At 35.5% G+C, this 18673-nt stretch overlaps 1 protein-coding gene across 3 annotated transcripts in view; it reads right to left on the reverse strand.

Annotated features, from left to right (window-relative positions):
- Window positions 1-2933: 2933 nt before the first annotated feature.
- LOC136032973 (uncharacterized) overlaps window positions 2934-18673 on the reverse strand; it is a 74607-nt gene continuing 58867 nt past the window's right edge. Inside the window, exons 1-2 of one of the 3 annotated variants that reach the window (XM_065713478.1) lie at window positions 17368-17542; window positions 2934-5993 (exon numbers count right to left, since the gene is read on the reverse strand). In XM_065713478.1, coding sequence (XP_065569550.1) covers window positions 4638-5990 — 1353 coding nt within the window. In that variant the 5' untranslated portion in view covers window positions 5991-5993; window positions 17368-17542 and the 3' untranslated portion in view covers window positions 2934-4637. Of the gene's footprint in view, window positions 5994-17290; window positions 17543-18673 lie in introns of those variants that run through there. The other 2 variants (XM_065713477.1, XM_065713479.1) reach the window with 2 other exon arrangements.

Genomic DNA, 18673 nt, shown 5'->3' on the forward strand with positions numbered 1-18673 from the left:
AGGGGGCACTGGGTTTTCCAGCATTATTAAAAAAAACGAGAAATTAAATAAAAAAGCAAGTTTTTTTTACTTAAAGTAAGGAGCAACATTAAAACTTAAAAGGGAATAGAAATTATTACATATATGAGGGGGTTCGTACCCTCCCCTCCTCAATACCTACCTCTTTACTCTATTTTTTTTGTAATTTCAAAAGAGCTATTCAAGGAGGCACACTCGTGCCTCTATAAAGAGGCGAACTACGACAATGTTAAGCGATCTTCGGTTCCAGTGGTCGCAGAGGGATGCATTTCGTAGCCCGAGCTCCAACTAAGAAACCTGCCAAATTTCATCCCCCTCCAACTTTTCCTTCATGGGAAAAATCTGGCCGAAAGTTTCGACCCGTCAACCCCAGCCCCCCTTTAACGTTGTCCGATCGGGCTGAAATTCACAAGTTAAGGTCCCCTAGGGCCCAGGAGCTTATCCGCGAAATTGCAGTTCGATCCGACAACTCCTTCCCTGTTTTCCCGAAACCACGCATAGCCACTTAATGTTCATTTTCTTTTTTTTTTGCTCGACGCCTACAGGTCACAGCCGACATCGGATCTGGGTGTACGAGGACTCATTCGATGCGGAATTCTCCGAGTAATTTTCCTGGAAAGTTCCGTAGGAAAATCTTAACCCCCCGAAAGTTTCGACCCACCAACCCCACCCCCCTTTTAACGTTGTCCGATCGGGCTGAAATTCACAAGTTAAGGTCCCCTACGGCCCAGGAGCTTATCCGCGAAATTTCAGCTCGATCCGATAACTCCTTCCCTGTTTTCCAGAAACCACGCATTAGCTACTTAATTAACGCATTTCTCCACAAGAGCCCATGTTAATTTGAAAATTTTAAAAGTTATATTTACACACATGCAAGTGGTTAGCTCAGTCGGTAAAGCGTGGGACTTTTAATCCTCGGGTCAAGGGTTCAAGTCTCTTACGGGCGGTTTTTTTCACAACATCAAAATAAAAGTGTATAATTTCGATAACACCTGGACAGCTTATCATTTGAGAGATAACAGAATATTAGCTTCTTATGAGCAAAAGAAACATTTCGGTCATTCTATCTATTTTTTTTCTATTTTATACAATAATTTAAAAGCGGGGGGGGGGGCTTTGGGGGGCGGCAGCCACCCAACTTCCTCTCCTAATTCCTGTACGAGGAGTACAGGAATTATTAAATTACATCCACCATGGATTGTAGAAAAACGTACAGAAATAATAGGAAAAAAACTTCGTTTTCTTAAAGAGTTAAAGAGGCTGCGTCCCAAAGTCGAACCTTAAAACGTACAGGAACTAGAAGAGGCAGTCGGGGGGCTGCCGCCCCCCAAACCCTCCGCTTTTAAAGACTCTTTTGTACAGGTTTTTTGTTTTTTTTTGCTAACCCACCGCTCTTGGTTGGCTTCGGAAAGGCCCTCTTTTAATTAACAAAAAATTGAAATGAATGAATAATGGAATAACTTCGAAAAATGTTAAACACAAGAGGACAGGAGAACCATTGCGCCGAAACTAGTAATTAGTAACAATGAAGTCCCCCCACAAAAAAACTGTACAAAAGAGTCCTTAAAAGCGGGGGGTTTGGGGGGCGGCAGTCCCCCAACTGTCTCTTCTAATTCCTGTACGTTTTAAGGTTCGACTTTGGGACGCAGCCTCTTTAACTCTTTAAGAAAACGAAGTTTTTTTCCTATTATTATTTTAATTAAACGGCCTTTATGATTCAGGGGTCATTCTTAAAGAATTGGAACAAAATTCAAACAATAGTGTAAAGAGCGAGCTATTGACGAGTGGGCGAACCCCCTCATATACGTAATAAAAAAATTGTCTTGATTCTTCAGTAAAGACTACTCAAACACAAGAGCCCTTGATTTTTGATTAGAAGTATTTTTAGAGAGTTTTAAGACTTTAGCGTAAAGAACGAGGGTTGAGGAAGGGGCAGCTTCCCTAATATATAGAATAATTTCTGTTTGTTTAAGTTTTAATGTTGCTCCTTACTTTCAGTTGAAAAGACTTTATTTAAATATTATAAGGGCTTGAAATATCAATTTCTTGAGTTTACAAACATGTTGGATTTGACGGTGTAAATTGCATTTGCATCACACATATTTTTGGGGATATTATTCTTTTTCTAAAATTATGCTGATTACTTGTTATGGGTACGGTAGCTTTAAAACCAATGAATTTCACATTCCTGCAACCAGATTCTTTTTAAGTGTCTATTGCTTTTAAACCAGTTAATTACAGTTACAGCTACTATTGAAGGTGTTGCTCTTTACTTAACTTTGTATTACCATTAACGGTGATAAATTTCTTCTTTTTACCCTATAGTGTATTCAAATTCAGAACGATGTATTATCCATTACAACTAGTTTTTAAAGGTTTAGACAAGCTACTTTGACTTTTAATACCCGAGCCTCAGTTGTCAACTAAAACAAAATTATGTACAACTATACTGACAATTTTTGCCCTGCAAGTATTTTGGCGAGGCAGGCAATCTTCGACTTACAAGCCCTAAAATCCATTTACTTTCAAAGATAAGTCCTTTGATAGCATTGGAATATCACAAATAAGAAAAAGAAATCTCACATTTAAATATTTTTTTGCCTAATAAATTCAAATGGTAAATTCAAATCAATGTTAGCGAATGTTATATATTTGGAATCGGCATAAAACCCAAATTCAGTCCGATGCCTGCTCCACTAAAGTAGGACATTTTTGTGCCAAAATGAAACTTGAGCTTTTTGTACAATCCTAAGAAAATTTAATGTTGAATTTGAATTTTACTACTTTGAGAGAAAGCGTACTTTAGGTTATTCCCGAAATGGCCATTCAATTGCCATTACTTTTAGTTAATGAAACTAGTAAAGATTCCGATGGAACAAATAAGAAGAACAAATAGGATTAGAGATCGTCTTAGATAGACAAAACAGATAGATAGGTTTATTCAAAAATAAAAACATCAATAAATCGGAACAATCAAAACATCTAAATCATCACAGTCTGCCCATAAGGCTCTATTCTCCACTAAAAATGATTCCCCCAAAACAAGGTTATGTCATTTTTGCTAAGCACAAGAGTTTGATGGGTCAGGAAAGAGAAACATAAGTTTCTTCCAGCTGGAAAAGGAAATACCTTTCCTTCCAGCTGGAAAAGGAAGGACTGATCATAGTGAAGGTCTCATTCATCCCAAGGGAATGAAAATGGTGAGGAGGAACTTATTCAAACTTCACTGAAAGCAAAGAGCTAAAGGAGGTGAGATTTGAGCTCTTGGGAATATATAATGGAAAGTTGCCAAAAGCTTATTGAGTAGCAGGGATTTTGAGCTTTGATTTATTTGGATAACCTTGGAATATCGAAAGAGGTTTTTATAGGGCGTGTAAGTTTGTAAAACCATATTTATGTTTTGCTTTGTGATGTTAGGTAACAATATTTTTACGTTTGGGGTTGTTTAGTGATGGCCCATATGGCTTTTGGGCTAAATAAATCTATCTATCCAGCTTTTTATCTCTGCTTGAATTCTTTCTCCATGTCTTTGTACTTAAATTTATAAACATTTTAAAAAGGTATTTGGGCATCTTTTTCTGTGAAAGGTTCTATGCATTGCTAGGGATCTGCTACCATACTAATCATCTGCAAATGCGGCACTTTGTTTTTGTTGTTGTTTCTTTTGCAGAGAATCATGAGTTGTCATTATATATTAAAGGACTAAATATCTTATGTTTTATTTTCGAAAATTATTATCTTTACTATCATTCACTTTACTTTTCTGCCATCTAAGAATCACTAAATAAACAATTGCATTAACAGCAATTTGACCATTGCTTCTCTTTTTCTCTTTAACTGTCTAGATATTTCATATGGTTCAAGAAGCTTCATCAGAGACAAATTTGTGAAGCCGTATAGCCACCTCTATTTTCGTAGGAGTTCAAAACATGGAAGGTAGGGGGTCAACGATAGAAAGGTGTTGTTATAGCCGCTGTAAGATTAAAATAAAACTGTATATGTATATTTTTTCTGAAGGAAAGAAGGGACGGGGCGGAGGAGAAATTAAAACCCCTGGTCTCAGCCTCAAAAAAGTCCCACTTTGATTTTTTTTATGTATAAAATTACATAATAAGTTAAGTTTTTTTTATTATTTAACTTAATCAAATCTGTTTATACTTGTATAATTGACTCTTGTATAATTTTCTTTTACCACTGATTAAAAAATTAAAAATCGAAAGAGACCTATAGCCTAAACTTTTGAGAAAACTTACGCAATAGTACAACCAGAAAATATAGCTGTACACACAGATCTGGCGAATATTGCATATAATTCCTTGCTTACAATAGACAGAATCATTTTTACGACCTGCCAAAGTCATTCGCAACGGTAGCTGAACGAGGAAGGGACGAAGAAACATGTCTTTAAGGCCCAGTCTTTGCTCTCAGTAACTGTAGGTGAAGGACATTCTAAAATCTTCAACCCTTCCTGAATTGTAATCAAGACATATTTTCCCCTAATCATCAGAATAGAAAAGAAAAATATCGGATAATCCGTGATATTAGGCTAATATTACTAATAAAAAAAAACAACATCACCACTTAAAAGAGAAAACGAAGGAAAGATAAAACGAAATGGGTTAACCAGAAATCCTTTCACGCTGAGTTTCATCTGCAAGATCAGATCTAATAGATTTTTCCAGTTCCAAATCAAACTCTTTCACGTTCACTTTCACTTCAGGTCCATCATCTGGATTACCATTCAATCTATCATCTAATAGTATCTGATCATTGACTTTAACATCACCAATTAATAAATCATCATCCCTTAGTTCTTCCAAAAGGATACATGTAAGATGAAACTCCTTCGAAGCTTCCCTATTACCAAGCTCAACATGTTTTAGCTTCTTTAATTTACTCAGACTGGCTATCCCTCTTGAAGTAATTTTCGGGCAGCCTGAAAGATTTATTGATTCTAATGATTCTGAAAATTCACCTGAAAGTCTATCCAGGCACCAGTCATCAATATATTCACAATTACTAAGATTTAGACGTTTAATACACTTTAAACCACGAAGGTTAAGGAGCCCTTCATAAACAAGAGGCAGTCCAGATGCATTGATTTCTTCAATTTTCCATTCACCATCATAAGATGATGGAAGAGAGGATCCATTTTCATCACAGTAAAACTCATTTTTATTACTGAATTTTACAGAAGCCCCGCGAAAAACCAAGAAATGAGCAGCAGCTAAATCCGGCCCAAGAATATAGAATCTAGCATCAATAAATTGCTGATTCTTTACATACTGATCGTACTTTCGCCATTTAATTTCATAGCGGATTCCACTTGCAGTAAGCAGGGATTCTGCCCTCCGGATTTTACGCTGAAGGTGGTATGCCACATTTTTCTTTGATTTTGGAAACCAATTTGTGATCGGTTCACCTTCATGTTTAATAAGAGGTTCTCCCGGTCTATTATTTGTCTGTACAACTAATCCATACTGATCACTCATGATCGGTACAGTAAGTGGTACGTTCGGATCAACTACTTCGATTGTTCTTACGTTCCATCTCCTTACTCTTTCAGCAATTTCTTCTTTACTAGCCTCAGTCCAAATAGGTTTAATTTCTTTTTCTTTCTCTGCCATTATTTCTTGAAAAGTTTTTCGTGGTCTGGGGGCAGGAGGATTAGGTCTGTAACAGGGTGTAAAAGGAAACAAGGATTCATGTGGATTTTCGTACCCAGATGAAGGAACAATGCAAATGGCGCCATCTTTGTCAATATAAACCCCCGGCACAATTTTTTTGGCTGAATCTGGCATTGGTGGATATAATGTCCTTTTCTCTGTTTCAACTTTGCTTTCCAACGAAGATTTTACAGGCTTAAGAGCATTGTTTGTATTTGATTCACTTGAACTTAGTGAGTTTGAACAGCAGCGAAGAGAACGCCAGCTCCTCAAAAACAAAAGTTGTTTCGTAGTTTTGATCCACATTGTCTGGAATAAAAAACGAAAAATTAGACTTTAAAGAAGCGTCAATGCTTCAAGTCAGTTCAATTACTACAACTATTGTATTTTTGAAAATCCTATAATTTTTTTAAAAAAATGCAATTTTATGCCTAAATATTTAAATTTGCATTTTTTTAAAAGTCATTCCACGAGGGAAGGGGATTTACTACCGACCTATTTTAGCTACTGATGGATCCAGGATTTTGGCAGGTGGCAGGAAGGGGAAAGCCACTTAGAAATTAATGCCTTTTTTACTTGCCATATTTGTAGCCTAGAATCCTGAAGACCTTAGGTATTTGCTCAGATTTGTATAAATGCAAGTGAATATTGCATCTAAGCTAAAGGATCTTTGAGAGTGATCTTCTTAGATGTACTGTAAAAGAAGAAATTAATCAAAATAACCTTGTCACAATAAAAAAAAAAACATATGTTGGCTTTAAGTAATCACAGTTTACACATTTCAGTTGACCACAATACTGCCTTGCAGAGAAGCAGCAAGATCGAATAAAGTAATTGAAAAGACAATAATTTGTATAGTATTTTGATACCTAGTTCAGTTACCTTAAAGTAATTTTTCACCTAATTTAGGAAAAATTCTATTTTTTCAAGAATAGACGGAAAGCTAATGTTTTTATCTGGGGCGATTCTACATTTTCTTGTGAAATAACAGAAACTTTTATTTAAAGTGTTTGTTATTATATAATATGCATTGCTTAGAGTTTTTGGAATGACTGATGGAAGATAAGCTAATTTCCTTGCAATATCCTGACCTCTTGACCAGTTGCATCCTGACCTCTTGGTCAGTTGTATTTAGATTAGCAAAATTTTATGAATTTTCCAAATGCTGTATCAATTTTTTTGTTTTCACGTTTTTTGTCAAAATAAGTCGATGCTGACTATATCATTAAAACAGATGTGCTTTTTTAAGAGAATTATTATCATAAAAATGATCATGTCCACAAAAATCTATGACTTATTTTAGGGGAAAGCTTGTTTGAGACTTTTCGTTTGATTTTGGATTGCTTATGTAAGCTTATTTGCCTTCCACAGCAAGCTTGAATAAAGCTTGATGAAAGAAAACTTACTAATTGGATTTTGGCAAGTTATTTTTCTTACACACATTATGGCAGTCTGGATTCCACCACAGATTTGAGAGGAGTATTTAGTTCTTTTGTCAGATGTATATGGTTTGAACTTTTAGATAATGGAGGGTAACTGATATTGCTGGGATTTCATCCCTGTTTCTTTTTTTTCAGGTAAATGTCCTGTTTTTGTTTCTGTAATTACATTTGCTTAGATTTCCCTATAGAATAATTTTCAATGATTAATTAAAGTCTCGTTGCTAAGCTAGATTCTTTTGCAATAAGTAAGCTTTCAAGTTAAATTATATTTTTGTCTTCCTGAGACCATTGAAAGATAATGCTATGCGAAAAAAGCCAACGGATTTGGCTTTTTCAGGATTTATTGGATTGGTCCGTGCCATTATGGGGTCCACCTCAAGACAAGTTTTCCTTTTATGAAAATAGTGATTTTGGAGTTAGTTCATTTATAGACTTCAGAGTCTATGTTTCTATATTAATATTGTGAGATTTATCAGATTTGACATTGGAAGATACAAGTGACTTAATTTCTAAAACTGTATGAAATTCCACCCCCCCCCCGAACCCAGGCGGAGTAGGAAAAGAGTTTTCGAGAAGAACCGTCATTACAATTTCGACGTTCGTTTACCCTTCAAAGAGATAGCAAAAAATACTAGGACTGACCCAGACAGGTGAACCCTTGGCCTAGAGTATGGCTTGTTTGATCACATTACCATACCCTGGAACAGGGTATACCGTAATAAGGTATTACCATGCCCTACGTTTACGGTGCAGCAGTGATAGCTACGAGCATTCCACACTAATAGATATCAAGGATTACTTCATTAAATTTATTAACAAGAATTGCAGGGGGAGCTATGGCTGCTATTTTGTAACAGTCAGTCATTGAAAGGTTGGTTTGGAAGTTTTCCGGTTTGTCATCTAGTTGATGAATTACTGCACAAGATCTTTAGGACACAGCAGTGTCTACTATGTTGGTAATAACTCCAAAGCAATAACTGACAAATATCCCAAGTCATTTCACAGGTAGGTTAATCATTATTTTCGCAGAGAATATTTGAAGGTTCATAGCTAAGAACTGTTCAGTGAGTTGGTCATACCGAATGCTAAACTAGAAACGGTTTGGAAGAATAATGACTTCCTTCTCAATCAGTAATTTGCTGAAGTAACTGAACCCCATCACAATAGTTAGATCATTCTTTGGGCTTGCTATAGCCCCACTGAAGCGGCCTTGCACCCTACACTTACCATTGGGGTTGCGCATGCATATTACGACAATGGGCATTCCTTAGCCAAAGTCTGACATCAACAGTGCCAACTTCATTTGTATATCTTTTCATTTGGATGCTGCTGCCTATTTATTTGCTGGTTGACAACAATAGCAACTCTGCCTCTTTTTTGTTAGAGCGTGTCTTTTTAAATACAAAACACCCAGATATGTTTACAGAGGCCAACTTGTTGTGTCTTTTGTAAACATATTACACTAATATCTTCATCCTGACTAAACGCTTAGGGATCCAACAGTTTTTTTTAGGCAAGCTTCTTGAATTTGGCTGAAGAATTTGTATGTTATGGGGTCTATTGCTACTCACTTGATGAGAGGCAGTGCAGCGTTTGATGGGTCTCTTCTAGAAATTTACGGCTCCTTTACGCAAAAATTCATACAATATCTATGGGCTTACAGATTGGTATCATTTAAGCAATCTATTAGGCTTTTCAGATGGGTTTAAGTGGAATGGCAACATTAAGCTTATTCTGTTTTTTTTTATTTTTGTTTAAACTTTGACTTTACTGTTTATCGAAATTTCTATTTGTCCTTTTTAGCCTTACTTTAGCATTTATAATATATTCTATTCGTTATATGTTTGACATCTTACATAAGTGTTACTGAAGGTAAACAAGCATACCTGAAAATGGAACCTATTGATTGAACACAACATACCTATCAAATGTTCAGAATAGTTTTTCCACAAACATCAAGACATAAATGAAAGCCAGAACAAACAGAAATTACAACAAATACTCAGGTCAAATTTAAAACCAGCAAAAACTACCACACACAGGAGTAGGTCTAATTTCTCATATTGCAGCTAAGTCCTTTTGACCATCTCGATGCACACAGTTTCTTTTGATTCATCGCAACATCTCCCTTGACAAGCCCTGAAAGCTTGAACCTGATACCAATAAAAATTCCTTAGATATTGCAGATACGCCCTTTGACAAACTTAGAGGCACATGCTGCTTTTCAATCAAGTCAAACATCCCCAGCAACATGTTCTGATAGTTTCAAATAAAACCCTTAGTTGTTCCTGAGATATTGCACAGACTCCCTTTTGACAATCTGGATACACACAGAGTCTTTTAATTTAGTTTCCCACCCTTCATAGCTTTCAAAGAAAGTTTCAACTTATATCCTATTCTGTTACTGACATATAACACCTACATGTTATTTTGACAACCTAAATGAACTTAAGATTCTTTTGATTAAGCCCAATAATTGTTGTTTATATATTAGTAGTGGATGGAGTAGTAGCAGACCAGTAGTAATAATATTAGCAAGTTGCAGTCGCCAGTATTTGGAGTCACTAATAGTTGCAGTTGCCAGTATTTGCAGTCACAGTATTCACAGTCACGGATAGTCGCAATTACAAGTAGTTGCAGTTGCTAATAGTCACAATTACAAATAGTCGTAATTGCAAAGTAATTGCATTTATAGTATGTCCAGACACATTTAGTCACAGTCACAATCGCAAGTAGTCGCAGTCACAGCCACAAGTAATCGCAGTTATAGTCACAAGTAGATGGAGTTGGAGTTACAAGTAGTTGTGGTCACAGTTAAAAGTATTCACAGTTGTTAGTAGTCGTAATTGAAGAGTGGTTGCAGTCACAGGAAGTAGTCACAGTCACAGGCACAAGTAGTCCCAGGTGCAGTAGTTGCCATTGCTACTAGTCATGAACGTAATTGCAAGTTTTTGCAAGTCACGAGCAGTCGCAGTCGTAGTTGCAGTTGCATGTAGTCGTAGTCGCAGTTATTTTCAGTCGCAGTCGCAAATAGTCGCAGCTGTAAGCAGCCACAATCGTAAGTAGTGGCGGTCACAAATAAAACAGTTATAGTCGCAAGTTGTAAAAGTCCCAAGTATTTATGGTCATCGTCACAAGTAGGGGCAGTCACAAATAGTCAAAGATGCAAGTAGTCACAGTCACAAGCAGTTATAGTTGCAGCAGTTGTATTTGTAGTAGTAGTAAAAGCAATAACAGTAGCAGTTGTAGGAGTAGCAGTATGCACACTGTGTCTTTTGGTTATTACAATATCTCTCTCAACATGCCCTAGAAGTTTTAACTTAATACCCTAAATGGTTCATTAACAATTGTTGATACATCCTTTTGACAACCTACATGCAACATAGTGTATTTGATTTCATTCAACGTCCTCCTCAACATTCCCTGAAAGTTTGACCTTCATACCCTGAGCCTTAGTAGCAGTAATTGGTGTAGTAGTAGTAGTAAGTTTCACCCATATAGCCTTAGCCTTAGTAACAATAGAAGTAGTAGAAGTAGTATTATGCACATAGTGCCTTTTGGTTAGTTCAACAACCGTTTCGATATGTCTGGGAAGTTTCGACTTAGTACCTTAAACTATTCCATGGATATTGCTGACACACCTTTTTGACAACTTGCATGCACATAGTGTGTTTTGATTTTGTTCTAAATCCTCCTTAATAGTTTAACCCATATAAACTTAGCCTTAGTAAAAGTAGTAGTAGAAACAGTTTTATGTACTTATTGCCTTTTTATTAGTTCAACATCCCCTCAATATACCCTGAATTTCCAACTGAACATCCTGAGATAGAACTGAGAGAGGAAAGGCATTATCCTAGGATAATGCTTCTTAGAATATTCTACCTATAATCTAAAATGCAAATGGAATACATAGTATAGAATCAAAGAGTTTGTGATAAAAAACTGTGACTAAGGAGCAGCTCAGGCCATATTAATTGAAACCCTAAGACAAGGAATTTCAATAACAATTAATGGATCAAAGGAATTGGCTTTCTTTATTCCAAATATATAAAGCTCGCTAATTTTAATGTTACACATCAAATACTACAAGCCCGAGAAAATTTGCGTGATTTTTGAAAAAGGGAGGACACGCCCCCAACAAAGCAATATATTTTAATGAAAATCCAACAGTTAGATTCAACATGTTTGAGAAATCTACTGTGGAAGCCAAGCTCCTATCTATATAGAAGTGGAATTTTACTAATAATAATAATAAATTATTGTTACCCTCTGTACACAACAAAAATGAACTACAGAGGAATATAGGAAAATGAAAAGAAAAACAAAAGGGGCACAGACAAAAATCATGCACGATTCTTGACAACTTTAACATTCAAACACTCATTTATCTTCCAGTTCCGAAATTTGTGTAAGGGTATATGGACTACCTGATTAGTTGATTCACCTCTTTGACTCCACAAAAATAACTTCACATAAAAATCAAAATATCGTTCAACTACCTAACAGCTGGTTCTCCTTATAAAATTAATTAATTCTAATGATGTGTAGTGGGAAGAAATGGTAATTGAGCTGCCTGTCCCCAGCAGTTCAAGGCCTATAGGGTGGCTGGCACCTATATGGCTCTTCCCACTCACTCCCACTCTCCTCTGCACATTCTTTAACTATTACCAGAACAACCCCTCTTCCATTGTTTTCTAAATGCTTTAGTACATGGATCAAACATCATAAGATTTCATAACTAGTAACACTAGGTACTTGTAAGAAGTCAAGTCAGTGGAAAATCAATAATTTTGTTGCAACAGTCAGCAGATCTACGTTACAGTTTGTCCATTTTTTGACAAATCTCAAAACACTGTACCTTCATGAAATGTAAATATTAGTCCAAATGGAGATACTAATAAAATACTTGCAGAACCTAAAGAACAGCAATCAGAATTGTTTTTTATCAAATGCAGAGAAAAATTTCCAAACGTCAAAAACAACACATATGGTGCAAAAAACGCATTATATAGCCGACCCAAGGTTCTCGTATCAAACTGGCCCTTTACACTGGCAAGAACACCATAAGATTGTCCTAGTTTCTCTTTCAAAGGAACAATTATAAGCTGCCCAGTGGATCTAATTTATGTTCCAAATGGAAGGCCTAAATTCCTAAATGAACTAGAAGACAAGATTGTGGTGGGAACAACTTGGATTGTATCATTGGAAGCAATCTCCATTCCAAAGACAAAAAACTCTGTTTTGGAAGTGGCAACTGAAAGACCAATTTTTTTCTGTCCAGAGCAAAACAACATTAACAGCGTTCTGAAGTGCACAAAGATTATCAGCCAAGAGAAGAATGTCATCAGCATAAGACAAGTGACTTGCATCAATATATGGCTAAGTTAAGTATGGTGGAATCTGTTGAGTGACTACTTTAATACAGTTATTATATATTGCCAGACTTAGAAAAGAACCTTGCTTAAAACCACGGCTGACATGAATACGATTACTAACAGTACCTTGCAAACGTATCCGGAATGAGGAATTCTGATACCACTGCCACAGGCAGGTACAAACAAATCGATTATCTCCACTTCTAAAGAGAGACAGAATTGCTTGAGAATGAAGAATGGAGTCAAAAGCCTTTGAAATATCAATGGCACAAAAGTAGAAGTTACTTTTGCCTTTTTATGCCTTTCTGCATGCCAGGACCTTCCCAAAAAACAAAACTGGTTATTGCCATGATCACATTTCAAGGTAATTTCATTATAGATAAGCTTCTCAAGAAGCTTGCCAATCGTTGAACGTATAGTAATCAGTCTATATGTGTTGCAGGATTTTGGGTCTTTATTTTTCTTAAAAATGCATGATACTAGACCTTCACATAGCGCATCAGGAATAGCTTTTTTTCCTACAAGCCTGAAATAAAATAACACAATGTTCAAACAATTTTACTGTCCTGTATAACAGATGTTCAGGTTACATGCCATCTGAACCCAATGCTTTACCTGAACACAGTACCTATCATCGACTTCCTCAACAGATCCTGAAACTTTTTCACATACAGATGATAATCATAAAAATGACAACTTTTCAGTAAGGTATTTAGTTCAGGTTTCGCACAAACACAGACAGAAACACATGCTCATTTTACTCCTACAGATTTGACAAAAGAATTCAATTATTCAGATTTTACAGTCTATCTAGTTTATCAAATGCTCTGAAATCCTGATACTGGAAAGGTGCCAGATATTGATGGGATTTTCAAATATGATGTTATGCAAACTTGCAACAGTGCTTGCTGAACCACTCACATTTCTGCTGAATTTTTGAATGTTGTATAAAAATGGTTCAAAGTTCCATATTAAAAATTACAGAACAATTTCAAATATATCTATCTTTACCTGTATAATGGAGAAAGTTCTGGTGAGCAGAATCCACTCACATTTTGAGGAGAATAACTTATGGTGTAGGCTCAGCATGGGTTCCATAAACAGCATTCTTGTAATGTGTAACTTCTTGAGGTGCTTAATGATTTTCAATTGATGGTGGATAGATGTATTCTGTTTGATTATATTTGTAATGCCTTTTTAAAGTGTTTGACAAAATTTAATGATTAAGAAATGTCAACTATATGGTATAAGCCAGTAAACTGAAGCATGGATAACAGATTATCTTACAAATAGAACCCAAGAGGTTGCAGAAGGTGATGTTTTGTCATCATCAATGTCTATCATGAGTGGAGTTCTGCAAGGCAGTTGTCTTGGGCTAATACTCTTCTGCCTTTTTATCTATTGCAATTGGTTGTTAAAAAATCAACCATAAAACAATCCATGGGTGTGAAAATTTACAGGTCAGTCATGAATGAACAAAGATTTCTTTACTTCAAGAGGATTTGGAAGCTCTGGACTGGTGGTGTATGATGGACTCTATGTTCATTTACCATACCAAGTGCAATGCTGCACACTATTTTTGTAGACTCCCTCAACATTACCCTTACTTTGTTGATGGTAAATCAATTTCAAGTATGGAGCATATTCAAGACCTTGAGGTTTGCTTTGATTTGAGTCTCAAATTTGACAAACATGTATTGGATATCACCCATAGGGCAAATTACCAATTATTAAATCCAAATCCCATATTCTTTAATTTTAATCTTTATTCATTGATTTCACTTTATATATCCACTGTAAATCCAATACTTGAGCATTACTCATCAGTATAGTATCCTCTTAATAAGAGAAATAGAGAAAAAGTTGAGAAAGTGCAATGTAGGGCCACCCAACTCATACCTTACCTGAGACATCTATCATACCACCAGAGAATGCAGAGACTACAGTTGCCCATATTTCTGATATGATAGAGCTGACCTAATAAATACATTCCACATTCATAATACCACTCCAACTCACTTCTTCCCTTTTGCAGAATAAAGTAGGACTCATCAACAAAAACACAAAAAAATACCCACCATGTCCACATAAAAGATTAGTTCAAAATCCTGAATCTAGCCAAGTGTAGAAGACTTGGAATGAACTTCTATTGGAAACAGTTGCAACTATCATGGTCTAGTTTTTCAAAACTAGCTTAGGCTCTATGGATTTCTATACTAGATCTTATCACAATCTAGTATCTTTTTATTGTATTAGTTGTTTTGTGACATGTATGTTTTCATTGAGCATGTTTCAGCATTGACATAGATGTTATAACATTTAGTGCAACAAGCTTGGTAAAGCTTACTGCATTTTGGAATAAATATATACCATAAGGGATTTACCTGCTAAACACCCTTAGATATTAGACAAGATGTGGTTAAATGATGCCACAAATAAATAAAAAATATGTCATTAAAGCATTTGAAGAAAGGAGTTGACATATGAGGAATTCATTGCATGTATATATAAGGCATGGCATATATTTGGCCATTTGGGTAGGAGGGAGGGTATGAAGTTCAGGTAAATTATTTGAAACATTTTTGTATATTATAATTTGATAGCCTAGTTGCTTCTGGCTTAAATTACATTGTGAGCCCTTAAAGGGATAAAAACTTCCATAGTAAACAAGTTTTAAAACCTGGTTCTGCAAATCAACTGTCTTGTGGGAAAAAATTGCCCTTGTAGCCAATTCAGTGAAAATTCATAATTTTTCTTAGTCTTAATAGTGAATTGTTATTTTGAAAACAAATTTACAGAAAATTTAAAAAGAGCTAGACATCCCTCAAAATTTATGTCAGCTTTACTGTGATGTCATTTTCAAGGGGTTATAAAAAAAATTAAATTTTGTTGGTAAAATTCTAGTCTAGTGACTTCTTGCTATATTGAAAAGGAGTTAGGTTGGGAAAATGAAACTTTCAGGGATGGGTCTACAGGCTAAAGTATATCCTGGGAAGGTATTTTAAAGTACCTATCTCTACCCCTTCTCCCTCTAGAGGGCCCTGACATTTGCTTACATTACAGGTCTCTATCTATTGAAATTTTGACAAAACAATATTTTACCTTAATATTCAGTTACCAGTTGTTTTTTCTCTGCCTTTAGTTCTGAAAATTCAATTCCTGTTATTTGAATAGGTTTCTGAGCCATATCAATGTTTTTTTTTTCAAAATTTAGGAAATGTATTTGCATACCTTTAAAACCTTATAAATTGGGATTGAGCAAAGTTGTGAAGCTGAAAACAATTTTGTTGTACTTTGTTCAAGCAGAAGATATATTTTGTAAGGTTTCACTTTTATAACACACATATTTTTAAAGGTCATCAAAGGTCAGGACTCTGTAGAGGGAGAGGGAGTGGAGGTAAGTACTTCAAAATACCTTCCTTGGACATACTTTAGCCTGTAGACCCATCCCTGAAAGTTTCATTTTCCTAACCTAACCCCATTCCAAGATAGCAAGAAGTCACTAATCTAGAATTTTACCATTTTTTTTACTTTGGAGTATTTTTCTTCTTAAGGCTCCAAATGAAATTTCCCCCAGAAACACTTATTGAACTCTGAAAGAACATTAGAAAAGGGATCAATTGATGCATTCACTTTCATCCTAGCAACATTATGTTTAAAAACACAAAATTACTGTTGATTGGTAAACCTTAACAAATGATTCAAATAGCCTGAGCATTTTACAATTTCTCAAAGAAGGCTAATCTGCAAGATTTTATAGGCTAGTGCTTACTTCTTGACAGTGGATACAAAAAACTGACACCAAATTTCATTCAAGTAAAATCAGTGGTAAAATTCTGGTTAATTGACTTCTTGCTATCTCAGAAAGGGTTTAGGTTAAGAAAATGAAACTTTCAGCAATGAACCTATAGACTAAAGTATGTCCCAGGAGGGTATTTTGAAGCAACTACCTCTACTCCTTCTCCCTCTAGAGGGCCCTGGCTTTGATGACCTTTAAAAATATGTGGGTTATAAAAGTGAAACCTTGCAAAATAGATCTTCTGTTTAATTGAAGTACACCAAAATTGTTTTCAGCTTCATAACTTTGCTTAATCCCAATTTATAAGGTTTTAAAGGTATACAAATGCATTTCCTAAATTAAAAAAAAACATTGATATGGCCTAAAATTCTATTCAAATAACAGGAATTTGCATTTTCAGAACTAAAAGCAGAGAAAAAGCAACTAGTAACAGAAAATTAAGGTAAAATGTTGTTTTGTCAAAATTTCAATCAGTATAGACAGACATGTAGGCAAATTCAGGGCCCTCTAGATGGAAAAGGAGTAGAGGTGGGTACTTTAGGTAAAATTCTAGTTAATTGACTTCTTGCTATCTCAGAAAGGGTTTAAGTTAGGAAAGTGAAACTTTCATGGATGAATCTACAGACTAAAGTATATCCCGGGAAGGTATTTTGAAGCAACTACCTCCACTCCTTCTCCCTCTAGAGGGTCCTGACCTTAGATGACCTTTAAAAATATGTGTTATAAAAGTGAAACCTTGCAAATTTCTGCTTAATTAAAGTACAACAAAATTGTTCTTTCATGGCCCTCTAGAAGGACTTTCAAATACCTTCCTGAAACATACTTTAGTCTATAGATTCATCCCTGAAAGTTTCATTTTCTTAACCTAAACCCTTTCCAAGATAGCAAGAAGTCAATTAACTAGAATTTTACCAAATCAGCTACTTTCCAAGACAGCAAGATCCTAACTAGAACTTAATAAAGACTAATTGAAGGGAAAACAAAACTTACATCAGGCATGGGTACTTATTGGGAGGCCCTGTATTCCCAATTAAAAGTAAATAAAAAATAAATCTATTTGGATGTACTTTTACAAAATAGCAATTAATGCCTGTCCAGCTTCACTAATATTCAGGATTATCAGTATTGGTTTTGAAATCAGCTCCCTGTCCTTTCAAGAAACTAATCTGCATTTCGAGCTTTTAAAAAAATTTACCATATTAAGACTTATATTAAGACTTAAAGCTACATTACCAAGGGTGTGTTCCAGGGACTTACTGTAGTAACCGAATGGTTACTATTTCCGTTCCTAGCGGGAAAATTGTTACTGCCCAACCCGCTGGGAACGAGAATAGTTACTGCCGGCAGTAACCGCAGTAAGTGATTTTGTTACCGTGCTCAAAAGAATGGTTAGCGCAGTAAGTACATAATTCACCTTCTTCAACAAAAATCTCATTCAACAAAAAATAAATATGGACAAGAATGAAGTAATGGAATATCAAGTTATTTGCTTGAAAGAAGGTGGGACAGTGATTTTGCAAAAGAAAGAGGGATCTGAGCCAGGTTAGTAGATCACCATATTTTGGGATCAACATTAAAGGACACCCTGAGTAGTAGGCTATCTATTAGCAAGTAGGTTAAATCAATGAAAAACTTATTATTTAATTTAAAGATTTCCATGTTTTCTGGCATATCCAGGCATAATTATTACCTTAACTTGCCATTTGGAATCATTCTAATTGACTTCTTCAAGGTAACATTGAGGCTCCATTAAATTGCCACATGGTAGCATTTTAAGCATTAACTCCTTTTAGGCTTTGTAAGCAGGCCTAGGTGAAGTATTACAGATAAGTTGAGGATTTATGGGCTACCAAATCATTATTCTGAGACTGTCTTTAATCCTACTGAAGAAGTCCAAAGGATGGTAATTTTATCCAGTAAAATTCTAGTTGATTGACTTCTTGCTATCACTGAAAGGGGTTAGGTTAGGAAAATGAAACTTTCAGGGATGGGTCTACAGGCTAAAGTATGTCCTGGGAAGGTATTTCAAAGTACACATCTCTACTCATTCTTGCTCTAGAGGGCCCTGATCTTTGATGACCTTCAAAAATATATATAGCTGAAGTTACATGTTTCCCATTGATTCTGCCAATCTATTCCTCAACCTTTAATTCCCTGTTAATTGAAGCAACTGTAACAAAGCAAGAATGGGGGAAAAGGTAACATGTGACAGAATACATTGGAACTACATAATTTTGGCTATATATTTGCACATTAGGCAGGTTGGAGGTAAATTATAGTATAGAGATGCATGCTTTTCCCTTTGGTATGTAGGCTAAGTAGAAGGTTACTTGTACCTGATGCTGTCCATGTTGTTTTTAGTTGGATTGGAAA

Source organism: Artemia franciscana, chromosome 11, assembly GCF_032884065.1.
Source record: "Artemia franciscana chromosome 11, ASM3288406v1, whole genome shotgun sequence".
In the NCBI taxonomy this organism is placed as follows: Eukaryota; Metazoa; Arthropoda; class Branchiopoda; order Anostraca; family Artemiidae; genus Artemia; species Artemia franciscana.